Here is a 16,622-nt window from a genome sequence, read left to right as displayed (position 1 = left end):
CTGCGACAACTGCTATGCTAAAATTTTGTTGCATGGGCACTTTGGATGGGCTGGGTTTTCCAATCCACCAGTTATTCCAGCCCCACAAATCGCGTTGTCGACCTTCTTATGACAACGAAATAAACATGTTGCAACAAGGCTGAACTCGTTCCAGTCCGTGCAAAATGCAATTCACAAGTGGATATACTAGCTCACTGGCTGCTCGCGCTGGCGCGTTTGGGCGTGTACGGGTGTCCCATCGGTGCTTCAAGAATGTCCAGCTTACCTCGAGGCGTGCTTCGTGGCTCGCCGGTGCTACGCCAGCAGGCGAAGCGCCGGCGAGGATAGAAGGCCCAGCGACTGCTGACAGCGCGGCAGCGGAAGGCTCAGATGAGGATCTTGATGAAAAGGAGAAGCTGCGCCGCTCGCGCATTAGCCAGGCGAACAGCGGCCGGACGCCGTGGAACAAGGGGCGGAAGCACTCGCCAGGTGCGGGGGGGGAGGGAGGGCAGCGGCGGTCCCTGCCTTGGCGATTCCCGCTTCCCTGCGTTTCCCGTCGCGCCAGAGGGCGGCCAATCTCTGCACATGACTCCAGCACCAGGGGGCAGGGCTCGGTGCTTTGGCGCGACTGGCTGGGTTGTCAAGGATGGGATCAGGGGGTGACGCCAGGGGTGACGCTCATGGACACACGGAGCACGAAGACCCTTGTTGAGCTACTTATATTTGTGTCCGCCTAACAGAGACGCTCGCTAAGATCCGTGAGCGAACAAAGGAGGCCATGAACCGCAAGGAGGTGATGGAAAAGGTTAAGGCGGGCCAACAACAGTGGATGGAGAAGGCGAAGCAGCTGTCATCGGAGGAGGCTGCTGTCGCTGCGCAGAAGCGGGTGCGTACACGGACCGTCGCTGGAGCGTGTAGCGTGTTGTATGGCCGACGCGACACGCAGCTGCGTTGATTATGGTTTTATGCTTATAGCAAGCAGCTCTTGCACCCCTCTTCGACGAGCACGCACACTCCAGCGGCAGCATGCAGTGCAGCCCCATGCGCTCAGGGTTGGGCCCGCGTAACACCCCTCCTCGACACGCCTGCAGGAGCGCACGCGCCTCAGTCTGCTGCAGCACCATGCCGCCCGCAAGCAGGCGCGCGAGGAGGTGAGTCGATGGCCGGCAGTGGGGCGGGCAGTGCTGCCTGTTGTGGAGAGGAATGGCCGCAGAAGCACTGCAGCTGACGGCGCACGCGGGCCTAGGGGGCGGTATGTTCAACTTGCAGCGGGGCGTTTCCTGGCACTGTTGCAGGAGCTGGCGTCGAACACGGAGCTGGCGGCTGAGGTGGAGGCCAAGGCCGCCCAGCGCAGGGCGGAGCGCGCCGCCACTGCGGCCGCCAAGCGCCAGGCTGTGCGGGACGCCGCCATGGCCGAGTACCAGGCGGCGCTGGCGGCGGCGCGGGAGCAGGGCCTGGAGCCGCCCAAGCCCAGCGGCATGGTGGCACACATGCTGCGGCAGGCGCGAGCCGCAGAGCTGGGCACAGAGGGCGCGGCCGCTGCGGCTGGCACCAGGAAGCGGGCGCCGCGGGCCAAGTCCCCAGCCGGAGAGGCGCAGCAGCAGGGGCAGGAGCAGCAACCGACGCAGCCGGCGGAGCCGCGGCCGCGCGGCCCGCGTGTGGGCGGCACGCGCTCTCCGGAGCACCGCGCCGCCATCGCGGAGGCCATTCGGCGCAAGTGGCAGGACCCCGAGTACCGGGCCAACACCGTGGCCAGCATCCGCCGCTCCATTACCGCCGGCGTCGACGGCGAGGGCCGGCCGCGCCGTCGCAGCGGCGCCAGCAGCGACGGCGAGGGCAGCGCCGCCAACACGCGCGCGCCCAGCAGCTCGGCCGCGCGGCGGACCACGTCGCGAGCCTCCGCCGCCTATAGCGAGGGGGACGCCAGCCGGATGGCCGAGGCCAAGGCCATGCGGGACCCGTCAACGGTGCGCAGCACGCGCAGCAGCCGCGGCGGCGGCCGGCACCTGCCCGACGTGCCGCCGGAGGCAGCAGCTGCGGCGGCCGGGAAGGATGGCGGCAAGGACGCGAAGGGCGGCGCAGGGGCCGGGAAGGCGGGCGGCGCAGCGGCGGGCACCACCCGGCGGCGGCGGACGAAGGCGGCGGGCGAGGGCGGCGGCGAGGACAATGGCGCCCCTGGCAAGGTGGGGCGGTGCGAGCTGACACGTGTTGCTGCAACGGTCCAAGTCCTTAAGACTGGAAAGACCCGTACAACGCCACCCCCGCTGTTCTCTTACGGCAGCTCCCTGCTACTGAGTGGTTCTGATGTCCCCCATCGCTGCGGCCTCTCCCTCTCCCTCTCCCCTTGCAGAGCCCTGACGCGGCCCGGCTGGAGCTGGTGCGCAAGCTGGTTGGCCAGGTGCTGACGGCGGAGCGGCTGGTGGCCAACACAGAGAACCTCATGGCCCAGTTCCAGGCGCGGGTGAGCACCGGGGCGGCGGGAGTGACTGTGGAGCGGGGGTTGAGCTGCGGCCTGCGGGCCCGCGCGGCCAGGCCCATGCAGCGGATGCCGGCTGCACAGCTTTGCCCGGCCTTGTCCACAGCAGCACACCGACTTGCCTTGAAGAGCTGAAATCGTCCTCACCATCCCTCCTATGTAACAACCCTGTCCTCCCCGCCCGCTCCTTCCTCCGCCTCTGCAGCAACACGCGCTGCGCAACGACCCGCTGGTGCGCCGCCAGGCCGATGCGCACCTGGCCTCGGTGGCCGCCACGCTGCAGCAGGCGCGGGCCAAGCTGGACGCGCTACGCAGCAAGATCCCGCGCGATGCCCGCTACAACGCCAACGGCGACGTATGGTTCGTCGCCACGCCCGCTGGCGGTAGCAGCAGCAGCGGCAATGCGTGGCCGGGCTCGCGCGACGCGCTGGGTGCCAGCGGGCTGGCGGGCGGGCACGTGCACGACGGCGATGTGTGGGTGGGTGTGGGCGGCCGCTCGCGAGACGCCGCGGAGGGTTTCTCCAGTGATGAGGACGATGAGGAGGAGGACAGTGCCGACGAGGGCGGGGGCTGGCGGGGGCTGGGCGGCGCGGCACCGCCGGCGGAGGGCAGCTGGAGCCGGTCTTTCCTGGACGTTTTTGATGAGGGGCCTGGGTCGCCGGGGGCGGCTGGCGGCGATGCGCTGGACGTGGAGGCGCAGTGGGTGGACCGGGCAGAGGGCTACGGCGCCGCCAGCAGCAGCGGCAGCAGCAGCAGCCATGGCGCGGGCGGCAGTAGCAGCAATGGCAGTGGCGGCGGCCGGCGGCTGAACGGCTACGCCGACCACCACGACGCCGCCAGCCTCAACGGCAACGGCCAGCACGCGGCGGCGTCAGACTATGATGAGGACCATGATGTGTACGGCACCGGCGGCCGCTCGCCCGTGTACAGCGATGTGGACGAAGGGGGTGATGATGTGAATGGGCTGGATGGCCCCGAACTGGCAGACGACTATGACGACTGGGACCCGGAGCAAGGGGACCCAGATGACTTCATCCGCCTCAGCCGGCGGCCGCCGCCCAGCGGGCGTGATGGAAGCGGCGGCGGCGGGGGCGACATGGAGGACGGCTCGCCGCCGACGGGGCCTGGGTTCGGCCGGTCCCATGCCAGCAGCGCCGGAGGCGCCGCCAGCACTAGCGGCCGGCCGTCACTAACTGGCACCGGCGGCGGCAGTCGGACGTCGGGCGCGGGCGGGCGGCGGACGGCTGTGCCCAGCAGCAGCGGCAGCAGCGGCAGCGGGGGCCCTGGCCTTGGTAGCTCGCTGGGTGCGTTCTCAGGGGTGGCCATGCCGCCGCTGGGGGATGAGGACAGGGTGCGAGTGGACCTGTCGGCGCTCGACCCCGGGAACATCCTGGGGTTCGAGGCGGTGAACGGACACCACAAGCCGAAGGGCGGCGCCGAGCCGGAGCCAGAGCCGCGGGAAGGCGACGCTGGCGCGGGCGACGGGGACATGAATGGCGGGCGAGGCGGCGGCGGCGGCGGGGTGCTTAAGGGCGGGGGCGGTGGGGACGGCCGGTGGCCTAGCGGTGGCGTTGCGTCCTCTTCGGCAGCGGCAGATGGTGGCACCGGGGGTGCGGCCGGTGGGGCTTCGGCAGCTGTGGTCCCGGGCCCAGGTGGTGCCAGCACACCTGTCGATGGGTCCTCGCCGGCTGGAGGGTCACACGCCCTGGGCGACAGCAGGAGCAGCGGCAGCAGCCGCGTGGCACAAGGGCCAGCGCACCACGAGCACACCTGGATCCAGCCGCCTGGGGACGGGTCGCTTCCTGAGCCGCTTGCGCAACTGCTGCGGGCGGCAGCGGCGTCTGCTGGCGCTCCTGTGGCCGCCGCTACCCCTGGCGGCCGCCGGCTGGCGCGTCCCACGGCGGCGGCGTCGCCTGCCTCGGCCTCTAGCTCGACTGGCGGCGACGGCACTGGCGGCAGCAACATAGCGGTGTGGCTGAGCCACGCTGCCCCGACGGACCTGACCAGCCTAAAGGCCATGTTGCCGGCCTCGCATGACTGGCTGGCAAACGCTCTGGATAAGCAGCAACAACAACAGCAACAAAGACAGCAGCAGCAAGGGGGGCTGGGCAGCAGCTCTGTGGCGGCGGCTGCGGCGCCAGGTGCAGGCGACGCGGCTGGGCAGCAAGCAGGCCAGAGGGGCCACAATGACGCGGTGTCGGGGCTAGCGGTGGATGGGGCGGGTCAGGGGCCCAGTGCGCGTGCGCAGCAGAACGCCACAGGAAGCGGAGCGGTTGCTGGCACAGGGGTGAAGGGCTCGCAGGGGGCTGCGGGGCCACGGGCAAGGCGGAAGACAGTGGGGCGTCAGGAGGTAGCTGGGCCGGAAGAGGCTGGCGCCGATGACGCGGCGCTGGGGCGCTCGAAGCCGCGCGCTCGGCGGCGGGAATTGCCGTGAGAGGAGACGGGCTGCAGGCGAGTGCTCGGATTAGCGTTTCGTTGTACGTGTGTGTTTTGATGGACCTGACTCGGATGGCGGACAAAGGGCCCAGGGAAGGACGAGCAGTCTTGACAGTCGTCGCTGCACTAATGCGTAGGTAGTTCCAAGCACAAAGAAGTGCAGATTTCTGTAGGGTTTAATTAGCAGGGAGCTCGGTAGCAGGCTTGCTCAACCCAGCTCGACGCCCGGGATGGGGAGCCGCAGCCCGCGAGAAGCGGGCTGCGTGTAGCACGGACACGCAGTCATTTCGCTCCTATGTATACATAATACGTCAGACGATGAGCTGTAGCCGCGCCGTGATCCATCCTCGTGTTCAGCGGACACGCTAAGAGCTCGACATGCACACATGCAAGGTTCTCTCGCAGTTCCCCCCGCGGCGCCCGCAAGCTATCTAAAGTCTTCCCTATAACATTCTGAAGTACAGCGCATAGGTGCCAAAATGTGCAGACATAGAGTGACAAGCCCGACTCTGGCCCGAATGGCCGTGTTTGTTGCCTGGCTCGGTATTGTAGTTAAAGGGCAGACGCTAACGTTTATCACTGGAAAGAATGTAACGACAACAGCCAATGCGACTGCTGCGTACGCGGCGACCTACCTGACGAGCATCTCCACGCAGGTAGGCCTGGTGCGGACGTGGGCCCTTTCCCTATGGCGGTGGCGCCGTGTGCGCCTTCACAAAAGGCACAGGCTTTAAGAAGGTGCATGACATCAAGATCCTGTACTTGCTGGCCTGTACACCATGACCGCCTGGGCAGGGAGCAGGCTTGCGTAGGACTGGCAAACTGTGCCGCCGAAGGCTGCCATTCGGTGCCATTCCTACCTGGCCCATCCCTCTTTCGCCGACCCCTTCCTGCCCACCGCCTCTTTCTCTCCACACCTTGTCCATTCCATACAGAATGGTCTGGCCGGGTGGAACTACATGAACGGTGGCACCTACTTCCAGGGCAGCACCGACACACACTATCTAGGCGACACCAGCGCCAGCCCTTACGGCAGCAGCGCCAACCCCGACAAATTCCGCACACTCATCCGCTTCGAGGGGCTGCACAGGTGCGTGGCCGAGGTTTTCACGATGTGCTGGTAATGCTCTACGACATGGGGCACACTTTGACTGAGGTGGATATGGGCGATTCGGCTACCGCCGTGCGCTTGTTCGCAGGTACATACCTGATGGGGCGGTCATAACAGCTGCGGAGCTGTCGCTCACGTTTGTAAACTGTAAGCATCGGTCGCGTCTGGCTTTAGAGCGGCCGCTGCATGCCTGCTGCTAGCACGCAGCTGTGGCTTGGTTTCGCATGTGCATCAACGCAAGAGTGCAAACGACTCCACCACAACCCAACCCAACCCCCGCCTCTTCACTCCCCACCAGGGCGAGCCCCGGTTCAGGTTCAGGGCTGCTTTATGAACACAAGTTGGGACTACAGCCAGGGCATCGCACCCAGGTGTGTGTGTGTGTGTGTGTGTGTGTGTGTGTGTGTGTGTGTGTGTGTGTGTGTGTGTGTGTTTGTGTGTATGTGTGCGCATGTCGTGTGTACCGGCTGTCAGGCTCGGGCCTCGGCTGTGGCTTGGTTTGCAGTGCGCGCACGACATGCTCAGCAGACTTTCAGACTGACCGGCATTTCCCAAACCTCGACTCCTTCGTCCCCCGCCCGGGCCCCGCAGGTTCCAGTCCACGGGCTGGGCCTTCGCCGGCTACAACACCGCCAGCAGCACCCCCCGGCCCTGGAGCCAGCCCGGAGCCTGGGCGGACTGCGACTCCCGCGCCGCCATCTTTCTGGTGGTGCCCGGCAACGGCGCGTACGGCTACGTGAGCCAGACGCTGGCGCTGGACCCCCGGCTGGTGGCGGGTTGGCTGGCTGACGGCGGCAGCCACAACTTCGGCCTGCTGTTCCGGTGAGGGTGCGAGGGGAGTAGACTGGGGAAGAGAAGCTACGGTACGCAGGCTCGACATTGAAGGCGGGCAGATGCAGTCACGCGAGCAGAGTGCCGTGTCACCCGTCTTGTCCCTTACCCCCAGCGCCTGAATCCTTGCCATCATCTGGAACAACCTGATAGGGCTTGGCATTCACGTCCCACCGCCGCCATCACGCACGCTCATACCTACCATCTCCGCCTGAAAGTTCTTCTTCCGGCGACTGTTTCCCCGCACCACGTGCAGGGGGCTGAACGACAGTCTGGGCCTGGTGGGCAGCGCATACAGCGGGCCCTACGCCATGGCGCGCCGGCCCGCGCTCAGCCTGACCTACAGCACCGCAGCAGGGGCGCAGCCGCCCAACGCCACCTACCCCGTCAAGCTGGGTGAGCGCGGCCTGCCCGTGGGTGCTGCGGCCGCCTGCGCCGTGGGTGTGCAGCCTTGGAGAACCCCATGGCCCTCCGCCCCGGGCTACTTCATGCGCCAGACGCCCTGCCTGCGCCTTAAAGCGCCGTGGCTTCTGGGCGTGCTGGCTACTTACGTTCGCGGCCTGCGCCGGTGTGTCGCCGTGCACAGGGGCCGTCTCGCGCATCTGGTACGTCGCCACGTACGGCAACGACGAGGCCGGCAGCGGCCACACCGACCTGCCGTTCCGCTACCCCACCAAGGCCCTGTTTGAGGCCTGGCCGGGCGACCGCATTTTCCTGAAGACCGGAGCCTACCCTGGTGCGTGCGGGAGTCAGCAGCGCACGCATACAGTGCGTGCAGCGGGGGCCGCCATTTAGCCAGGCTGCCTCCCTGCGCCGCATTGCATATGCTGTCAAGCCGCGCACCCCACGCGCCCACCCGCCCAACGCACGCAGGTGCACTCAACATCGAGCGGGCTGGCATCACGCTGCAGAGCGCCCCCAGCCACTGGGCGGTGCTGTCGCTGCCACTGGATGACCCGCAGAACGCCGTCAACGTCATCACTGTCAGGTGAGGCGGACAAAGGCCCCGGGGCGTGAGGACATCCAGATTGGGCACACAAAACGCCTAGTACGCCTGGCCTCAGACGCCAGTGCTACTGACATCCTGACACTCCTCCCTCCTCATCGATTCTCACCGTGTGGCTGATGGCGGCAGGCCCAACGCGGACTACCTAGTCATCCAGAACCTGGAGATCACAGGCGGCTTCTATTACGGTAAGCACCGCGAGTGTCATCCACCACGCAAACGTCCTTCCTGACCTGGCGCTCCCGCGGACACGCACTACACCACACCACACCGCGCCACACCACACCGCATCACACCACGCCACACCACACCACACCACACCACACCACACCACACCACATCACACCACGCCACACCCACACCCACTGCACCACAGGCATCATGTTCTTCACCACGTGGGAGAACTACGGCACGGCGGCGGAGCGCTCGGCGCAGGGGCGGGCCGCCAAGCATGCACTCATCCAGAATGTGCGGTGAGTACCGCAGCTTATGCGGTGCCGGGTTGGCAGTCGGCTGCCCGGAACCAGTGGAGGGGAAGTGAGGCTGGGGAGCATCTTCGGACATGTTGATTGCTATTTTCAGAGCAGCTCCTACCATAACTGCCTGTACAGAATCCACGACACGGGCAGCAGTGGCGTGAAGCTGGTCATGAAGGTGAGCCGCCGAGCACACGCCGCGGAACACGCCAGGCCCTTGCCTTGTTGCCGGCTGCTGTCTCGCTCATGCAGTCGTGCGCCCCTGTCCGGCGGGCTCACCCTGGAAGCCCTCCCGTCCCCGCCGCTACGTGTCAGGCCACGAATGTGACGTTCAAGTCGTGTGAGGTCCACAACACGGGCGCGCGGCTGCGGGTGGCGGGCCACGGCATCGAGGCGGTACAGGCTCACGATGTGACGGTGCGAGACTGCTATCTGCACGAGTGAGTGAGCTGGGGGAACGGGGGTGGTCGGTGGCACACATGGCGCCGCGCCTGCCAGTTTGGTCGCTGAGCGTAGTCACCCGTTGAGCTCGCCAGGTGGTGTGCATGACGCTTCTGGCGCATCCGCAAGTAAAATGCACCGCAACGCGAATACGAAGTCAGATGCCCAAGCGCCCGCTCTTCCCCGCCCCCACAGTATCCCCGGCGCCGGCGTGCACCTGGCTGGCGGCTCCTCGCGGGCGCTGCTGGAGCGGAACTACGTGGAGCGGACCGGGTTTGGCTTCAACCTGGGGTTTGACACGGACACGGAGTACTTTGACACGGCGGCAAACCCGACGCTGTACGAGAGCATCAACGCAACTGCCCGCAACAACATACTGGTCGGCATTAGCATGGTGTGTGGTTGCGTCTGCTGCTGTTTAATGGCGCAGAGCGGGTGTTTGGCAGGCAGGGGTGGCGCGTGTAAGCTGCATGCAATCTTGAGCAAGCTTTTCCACTCGGCGCCAACCCGTCGACAACGCACTTCAATTCATCCCGCGTCGAGTGACAGTGCCAACTTGCCCCACCGCACCCATCCTATCATCCCCGCTCATAGGCCGGCATCAACGTGTGGGCAGGATACGGCGCCGTCATTGCGCACAACACGCTGTGGCACACACAGGCCACGGCCCAGGCCTCCATCCTTCTGGCGGCCACCCCGCGCGACAGCGGCACAGTCACGCCCTGCGCCAACGCAGTGGTGTGGGGCAACTTGTTGGTTAGGGAGCCCGCAGCGCGGGCGGGACCCGTGTTCCAGATCCGAGCGGGCGGTCTGGATCCAGGTGTGGGCAACAGCACCTCGTTAGTCATGGCCTACAACGTGTACTACGACCAAGCGGGTGAGCAGGGCTGCGGAGGGTGTGGTTTGGGGGGCCTGCGGTGGGTGGCATGGGCGCTGGGCATTATGCGGGCAAGGCGGTGCGGTGTTGTGGGGCGGCCTCGCTTGCGAATGCGCGCACCTGCTTTGACTTGGAGTGCACACGCCTGAAGCCTCCGTTCTGCTCTGCATGTCTTACAAATGAACACACACGCACACACACAGGCCTTTACACTGTCTTTGCGTGGTGTGTTCCTTGTGCTTTCTAACACACAGGCCTGGGCGGGTCTGTGTTCCAGTGGGGCAAGGGCGCCATGCTGGAGGACGAGCGGCTCAACAGCACCTTTGTGGGCAACGCCAGCGGCTGGGCCGCCCACTGCTCCTCCCGGCTGCGCCAGTCTTTCTGCGACGTCAACAGTACCGAGGCGGACCCGCGCTTGGGCGCCGACTTCGGCCCGCTCTTCCCATGCAGCCCTGCGGTGCGCCGCGCCGCCCGCAGCTTGCCCGGCCGCGGCAGTGCTCAGGTGGTGACTGACGACTTCTACGGCCGCAAGCGGCCAAGCACGGGCCCAGTCGACGCAGGCGCGGTGCAGTCGACAAATGTCAGCGGCACGCCGGTCAAGGTGGTGGGCGCGTTGCCGCCGGTGCCGGCTGCATTTTCGGCTCGGGCGCCGTACAACGGTGCAGCACAGAAGCCGGTGTACGACAAGCAGTGGCCGTACGATTTTTGGCGTACGCGCGTGTGCAAGGTGCGGCACGGAGCGATGGGCGGGCAATGAGATGGCACGTTACTAGCACTCTGGCAGGGCAGGCCTTGGGCTGCGGTTGCGATGCGTGTTTGTGTGTTGCGTTGAGATCAGGGGATGCAGAGGGCCCCCCTCTGCAAGCCTGCTCCCACCTTTTGCGCCACATGGCTTCTCTCCCCACCATCAGGACTTGGTGGTGGATTCACTCAACGGCACGGACAACCAGGCGTTTGTGTACGACAGCTCGTATGCTTGGCCCTTCAAGACCATCCAGGCCGCACTGGTCAACATTAACCAGGTGGGCGCGGGCTGCGTGGGCCGTTCAAGAGGCTGTTGGGGTGTTCCGCTGCGGCTGCACACGCTCGTGGATTTCCCATCACCCTACCCACCCACCCTCCCCCGCACGCTCACCTATGCCGCCCCACGGTGTGGGCCTTGAACGTGTGCCCGTGTGTGCCTTGCCGGCGCAGTGCGACCGGATTCTGCTGCGCGCCCAGACGCACGCGGGCGGCTTTGGCATCTACCGGCCTAACGTGACCATCACCACCTACCCAGCTGACCTGGCGGCCGGCAAGCGCGCGCTGGTGCTGTGCAACGCCACCGGAGACAAGCCGTGCATTCGCACCGGCGACGGCTTCTACGGTGGTGCGGCCGCCATCAACCTAAACAACTTCGGTGAGCGATTGAATTGGTTGGGCTTGCCCCCAACAGTCAATCTCCCCCACGTGTTCCAGTCTTGCAAGGTAGCAGGAACGCAATGGGAGAACGGGGGAAACAAACTACCTAGGCCCTCATGCAAGCAACTTTGTTGTCAACTCGTATGTTACGAAACTCTGATGCCGCAGACGTGGCCATGTCTGGTGGCGCCACCGGTAGCTGCATCCACCTGAACGAGGGCGCCGGCAGCGGCACCTCAGCCTACTGGGCCTGGTACCTGGCCACAGCCGGCAAGACGGCGGTGGGGCCCCGCCTGTCCTACATTCAGGTCAGCAGCGCGGTTTATGTCAGTCCCTTGCTCTTTACCCTTGACCTGTGCACTCAATTCTTTCCTGTATTTTGCGCACTGACCATTTTTCCGTCCGCTGCCTTCTCTCTTTCTCAACACCTGCACAGAACATGGCGCTGACGGGCTGCGGTCTGCACGGCATCAAGCTGTCCACCTTCATCTACGGCGTGGTTATGCAGAACATAGTCATCAGCAGCCCGGCGCAGGCGGGCATCGAGGTGCGTGCTGTGCTTGTGGAATCGGGGGGCGGGCGGGCTGTGCTGTGTGGCGGCGTACATACATGAAGTAACTGGGGGAGTGCTAACTGGGTGGTGGTGTGCACAGGTGCGCGGCGGCGGCGACCTAACCATCCGGCAGTGCAACATCACGGGCGCGGGCGAGACCGCCATCCGCCTGGGAGGCGGCGCGCGCAACTGCCTCGTCGAGCGCAACTTCATAAAGTGAGTTAGCTTAGCAGGGATGCATCAGCACAGCGGCGGCGTGTGGTGTCTGGTAGGTGACCATTGCTGAGTGAGCTGCCCGGCAGCCCGGGCATGGCGTCGCCGTGCTGTAACATCAACTTTGGTGTGTGCCATTCCATCCCTTACCCCTAGGGACTTCGGCGGCCGCGGCATCCTGCTTGGCTCCGACAACACCGAGGTCGCCTACATGAATGTGGACTGGGCGCGCAGCAGCACTGGCTCCTGGCACGACAACATAAACTCAGTGTAAGTGATCAGGGGCGCCCTCAGCATTGCTGCACCGGTATCAACTTTCCGTATGTGCGCTGCAGTCGTAAGTCGTAACCGTGTATGTATGGTGTGCTGCCGCTCTCCCGCAGTGTGCGGAACAACATCATCCACGGCGGCGCGGGCGCGGGCATCGCCTTCTACAGCGCACGTGACGCGGTGGTGGTCCACAACACACTGCTGGGGGTGGCGGCGTCCATGCAGGTGCGTGCGCCCGTGACTGTGCCCGTGCGGACACACGAGCTAGGTAGTGACTAGTGAGTGGTGAGCCCAAGGGCGGTCCACGAGGCTGCAGGCTGCGGCTATGGCGGTTCGTCCTGACTGCTTTCCTGGACCGCAACACACGTCTGCTTCCTGCAGGCTGGCGTGCTGCTCAATCTGTCCCCCAAGCTGTTGAGCCCATTGCGTGAGGTGGCTGCGCCCAACACCAACATAACGTTCAAGGTGAGCGCAACCACGCAACAGACGTCAAGGGGTTAAAATTCACCGGCGGTGCGCTAACCACTCATTGCGCTTACATGAACTCGGTCTTGCGCTATGGGCTTTGAGCTGGTGTGACAGGCCCAGCCCCAATCCCTCCTATGCGCCACCTGTCACCTCGTCAGCGCTGCCTCCCGCCATTCCCCACCGCATCCCCTAGTCCCCTCATACCTTCATACACTCATCCGGTCTTTAGCCCCATCCCCTCGTCCCCTCTTTCCGCTCATCCGCTCATCCGCTGTTTACCCTCAGAACAACATCGTGGTGCTGGGCGGCCCGGCCTCAGCCTCGCTGGTGCTGGAGGCACGCATCATGCAGGCGTCCCTGCTCACGCGCAATCTCAACACCTCCCTGCCGCAGCTGCCGACCACCAACTCCTCTGGCACCAACACCACGGCCGCCTGCCCTGTTGCCGGCACGAGCACCACTAACACAAGCACAGCCGCGGGGCACCGTCACCACCGCCACCTGCTCCGGTCCACACCGGATCCACAAGCTGTCTCACCTGACACTGACAGCAGTGAGCACCGAGATCTTCCTCAGAATGCTCACCTGCTCCGCCGCCAACTGGGCGGCATGCCATTCGCCGAGGCTTACATCAATGCCCCAGGCGAGCAGGGCCGCGACGCCGACGGCGCCTGCCCCATGTTCCCACGCGACCATGCCTGGCACATGGACGTGCGGGCGCTGCCCCTGCACCCCAACGGCGACGCGCTCCGTGCCCGTATTGGCGGCGGTGGTCTGCACCCTGACTTTGGCGGCGGGTACGGCAGTGGCGCCACGCGTGTGCTGTACGGCATTCCCTTCCTAGTAGTGGACAGCAGCCGGGGCACGCAGCTGGTGAAGGTAGGTGCGAGTTGCAGCGAGCGGGCATTCATGCGCACACACTTTACGAGCATGCCAATCAGCATTTCCCGCCTGTCGTACACTAGCCCGCACTGTGAAACCACCCACTTTGCCACGCATGTTGAGCACGGTACTGAGCACCCCAGCCCACGTCTGTGCCCACTGACCCCCAGATCGACATCGGCCCGCACGGGTACCCTGGTGAGTCGGATCGGGGCCCCACCTCCACCTTCCCCTTTCCGCCCAACACACCCGTGGAGGGCGCCTACGCCAACTGCCCGGACACCACGTGCGGCGGTGACCGCCACATCCTGGTGGTTGACAACGCCACGTGCCTGCTGTACGAGGCGTGGAGGAGGTGGGCGCAGGCTGCGGTTGCGGCAATGCGTTTCGTGGGCGTAGCGGGAGGAAAACAAACCCGATTTCGGGGGTGCGGTTGCACCTGTGGGCATGTGTGAAAGTGCGGGTAAGTGCAGCGTCGCGCGTCGTACGCGGGGCGGGGGGCTAGCAGACTCTGAGCCCAGGAAAGTGGGGACGCAGCGCCCAGGGTCCAAGCGGGTAGTGTCTGCGGTAAAATTACTGGCTGAACGTGCCTGCTGCCTGCCTGCCCTGGCCTTTACCGCAGCTTCCCGCCTGCGCTCAACTTGACCACCAACCGCTGGACGGTAAGCTTGCTCGGGGTGGATGTGCATGGATTGCTTCATGGTGTGCTCGCCTTGCGTCCAGGGCAACTGCAACGGCCAGCCTTCAGGTCCTCTCGGGCCTTCAACCAAACCCTACCTCACTTGCCTTTCCCCCCTCACACGCCCCACATACAGGTTGACATTGTGGCGCGCTTCAACCTGTCGCGCAACGCGCTGGGGCGGCCGCTGGGCTGGACTTCCGCTGACGCCGCGGGCCTTGCCATACTGCCGGGCTTGGTGCGGTATGAGGAGATCGTGCGGGGCTACATCGGTGAGCGCAGGGGCAGGCGGCAAACGCGGAAACTGGAGTATGGGAGGATGCGGTACTAGCTAGGGCTGGGTCTTGCAGAGTTTCAGGGGCAGCTGCTTATATGTTGGCGGAAGTTCTGACCTGGGTGGGGCCTTCACCTCCTCGTTGCGCCGCTCGCCACCCGCGCAGATCACGCCATTCGCTTCACGGGCCCCAATTCCCGTGCTGCCTACGTCCCGCCCGCAACCCACTTCGCGCCGGCCGGCTACACGGGTCCTGACGCGCCGCCCATGGGCCTGCGTGTACGACTAAACGCCTCGTACGACTGCTCGCCACTAAAGCGCACGGCGCGCATCTTCTGTACGGCGCTTAAAACGTATGGCGGCATCTTTGCTGACAACGGCTCTCCCTGGTACTTCTCGGGTGAGCCACGTACGGTTGGCATTCGCCTTGTGGTGTGCGCGCCTGCGATCAGCGGGGGAAGGGCCGGCAAGTTGCAAGCCTGGTACAGGCGTTTCTGGATCCACTCCTCGCCCACACGATAGCACCCATCCACTCGCCATGCGCCCACACGCCATCCTGTGTACCGTGTTCTTCCGCCTGCTCAGGCGAGGCCACGACGCAGTGGGACGCGCTGCTGTCTGAGATCCAGGACATCAAGCTCATCCCCTCCAGCGCCATGGAGGTGCTGGACAGCGGCTGCTACTGCATCAACGCCGACTGCACCCTGTCCGAATGCGGCGGCGTGCCCAACGCCGACCCCAGCGCCCTGGCCGTGTACACGCCCTTCACCAACACCTCCACCCTGTCCTTTGCAAACAACTACTACTACCGCCCCGCAACCAGCTCCTACGGCAGTAGCAACAGCAGCAGTGGCGGCGGCGACGGCGGCACGGCGGCGGCACCCGCTGGGCGGTATGTGGACCGCCGTGCGCCGCCCCTGGGCCCTGGGTATGATGGCGGGCTGGCGGGCTGGCAGGCGTACCTGTCGGGTGACACGGGCAGCGTGGAGGGAGACGCCAAGGTGAACATCAGCCGCGGCTACCGGCCCGGCAGCGGCAGCCCGGCGATTCGGTCGGTGCCGCGGCTGGCGGCGGCGGGCGATGATTACTACGGCAAGCCGCGTGGCGCGGTGGGCAACTTGACGGACGCCGGCGCCGCGCTGTCCTAGGCTTGACAGTAGCGGCTTGCATTATGGGTTTGCGTATTGAACATACGCTGCATTGCCATGTATGTATGCAGAAAATGAAGTGGATAAGTGGATTGGCGGGGTATGCCCCCTTGGCGATAGTTTTGTGCTGTGAGCTTTCGTACCGCGCACTTCAAGGTAAGGCCGCCTTGCCGGCAGCACCGTGTGTGTGTGTGTGTGTGTGTGTGTGTGTGTGTGTGTGTGTGTGTGCGTGTTTGCGTGTGTGCGTGTGTGTGTGCGTGTGTGTAGGCGTGACCCGGACGGAACCGTCGCCGGAGTTGAAAGACACTCCCCTGCGAGTTGGTTGCTAGCAAGGTGGAGGGATGCAGAGCACGCATCTCAACACATGCCGTAATAAGTTGCCGGTGCTGCGAGACACTCCTCGCAGGCCCTTTCTCCGACGAAAACTCCAGCGCGCGTTTTCATTGCCTCAATAAAGACGGGCCTGCTAGGGGTCACTGCCCCGCTCGGGTTCCATACGTGTACAGTATACTGCTTATTCATATTCTTTCGTGCACTTTTGCGCCGCAACACATTCATGCGCATTGATGGAGCCTTTGATCACGCAATGGACTGCATGCCCATTGCGAATAAGGTTTTGTTACAGTGTTGCAAGCGACTCCTTGATTCCCGGCGCTGCAAGCTATCTAGGCTTTCATATCGGACGTTGCAGGGCACCGCTGGCGTTGCTGGGTTGTTGGGAAGCAGCGGTTAGTGTGTGTTCAAGAGAAACGACAAGCGCATGGAGTGTGTGTATGTGTGGTGTGTGTGTGTGTGTGTGTGTGTGTGTGTGTGTGTATGTGGTGGGGGTCATACGGAAAGCGAACACGTAGGCCGTGTGCGTTTGTGAGTGTCTCCACGATGTAGCTGGGGCCAGGGTGTGCCCAGCATCCCTGGCTTGGTCGGATCGTGAGCTGTGCTTCTGTGCTGTGATGGGCGCTGACAAGCGCGTCCTTCTGGGCAGCGTGTTTGCGGGCAGGGGACGACAAACCCAACGTGTTGGCATGAGACACGCCAAGAAGTAACACGCACGCCACTTAAATGCTGTGCCCTTCCTCCACCGGCAGCCAATGGCCTCAGCTC

General features: G+C 64.9%; 2 protein-coding genes across 2 annotated transcripts; both read left to right on the top strand.

The window, feature by feature from the left end:
• Positions 1-101: 101 nt before the first annotated feature.
• On the top strand, positions 102-5,267 carry CHLRE_12g516333v5 (uncharacterized protein). Its single transcript, XM_043068306.1, has 6 exons — positions 102-468; positions 720-865; positions 1,071-1,130; positions 1,275-2,162; positions 2,330-2,440; positions 2,661-5,267. The coding sequence occupies exons 1-6, from the start codon at positions 165-167 to the stop codon at positions 4,887-4,889; spliced, it is 3,738 nt and encodes a 1,245-aa protein (XP_042918401.1). The 5' UTR covers positions 102-164; the 3' UTR covers positions 4,890-5,267.
• A 94-nt stretch (positions 5,268-5,361) lies between these two features.
• On the top strand, positions 5,362-16,587 carry CHLRE_12g516300v5 (uncharacterized protein). Its single transcript, XM_043068305.1, has 29 exons — positions 5,362-5,547; positions 5,827-5,981; positions 6,091-6,149; positions 6,301-6,373; positions 6,594-6,824; positions 7,090-7,229; positions 7,420-7,569; positions 7,707-7,821; positions 7,969-8,027; positions 8,216-8,312; positions 8,451-8,493; positions 8,631-8,755; positions 8,952-9,150; positions 9,351-9,633; positions 9,888-10,360; positions 10,545-10,655; positions 10,828-11,032; positions 11,203-11,342; positions 11,471-11,581; positions 11,688-11,803; positions 11,957-12,070; positions 12,184-12,295; positions 12,452-12,535; positions 12,824-13,417; positions 13,591-13,775; positions 14,043-14,082; positions 14,236-14,371; positions 14,540-14,773; positions 14,959-16,587. The coding sequence occupies exons 1-29, from the start codon at positions 5,410-5,412 to the stop codon at positions 15,519-15,521; spliced, it is 5,085 nt and encodes a 1,694-aa protein (XP_042918400.1). The 5' UTR covers positions 5,362-5,409; the 3' UTR covers positions 15,522-16,587.
• The last annotated feature ends 35 nt before the right edge of the window (positions 16,588-16,622 follow it).

The sequence above is a fragment of the Chlamydomonas reinhardtii genome, chromosome 12, assembly GCF_000002595.2.
Source record: "Chlamydomonas reinhardtii strain CC-503 cw92 mt+ chromosome 12, whole genome shotgun sequence".
Classification (NCBI taxonomy): Eukaryota; Viridiplantae; Chlorophyta; class Chlorophyceae; order Chlamydomonadales; family Chlamydomonadaceae; genus Chlamydomonas; species Chlamydomonas reinhardtii.
The sequence above is the reverse complement of the archived record's forward strand: the minus strand, read 5'-3'. Positions and strand labels throughout refer to the sequence as shown.

What these genes read in the sequence shown, in the direction of transcription:
- CHLRE_12g516333v5 (XM_043068306.1), top strand. Translation starts at nt 165, where the DNA reads ATGCAATTCACAAGTGGATATACTAGCTCACTGGCTGCTCGCGCTGGC. An exon ending in CTGTCGCTGCGCAGAAGCGG is followed by an intron (nt 866 to 1,070) that starts GTGCGTACACGG and finishes ACACGCCTGCAG; the next exon opens with GAGCGCACGCGCCTCAGTCT. An exon ending in TGGCCCAGTTCCAGGCGCGG is followed by an intron (nt 2,441 to 2,660) that starts GTGAGCACCGGG and finishes CCGCCTCTGCAG; the next exon opens with CAACACGCGCTGCGCAACGA.
- CHLRE_12g516300v5 (XM_043068305.1), top strand. Translation starts at nt 5,410, where the DNA reads ATGGCCGTGTTTGTTGCCTGGCTCGGTATTGTAGTTAAAGGGCAGACG. An exon ending in GTCGCTCACGTTTGTAAACT is followed by an intron (nt 6,150 to 6,300) that starts GTAAGCATCGGT and finishes ACTCCCCACCAG; the next exon opens with GGCGAGCCCCGGTTCAGGTT. An exon ending in CTCTCCCTGGTACTTCTCGG is followed by an intron (nt 14,774 to 14,958) that starts GTGAGCCACGTA and finishes CCGCCTGCTCAG; the next exon opens with GCGAGGCCACGACGCAGTGG.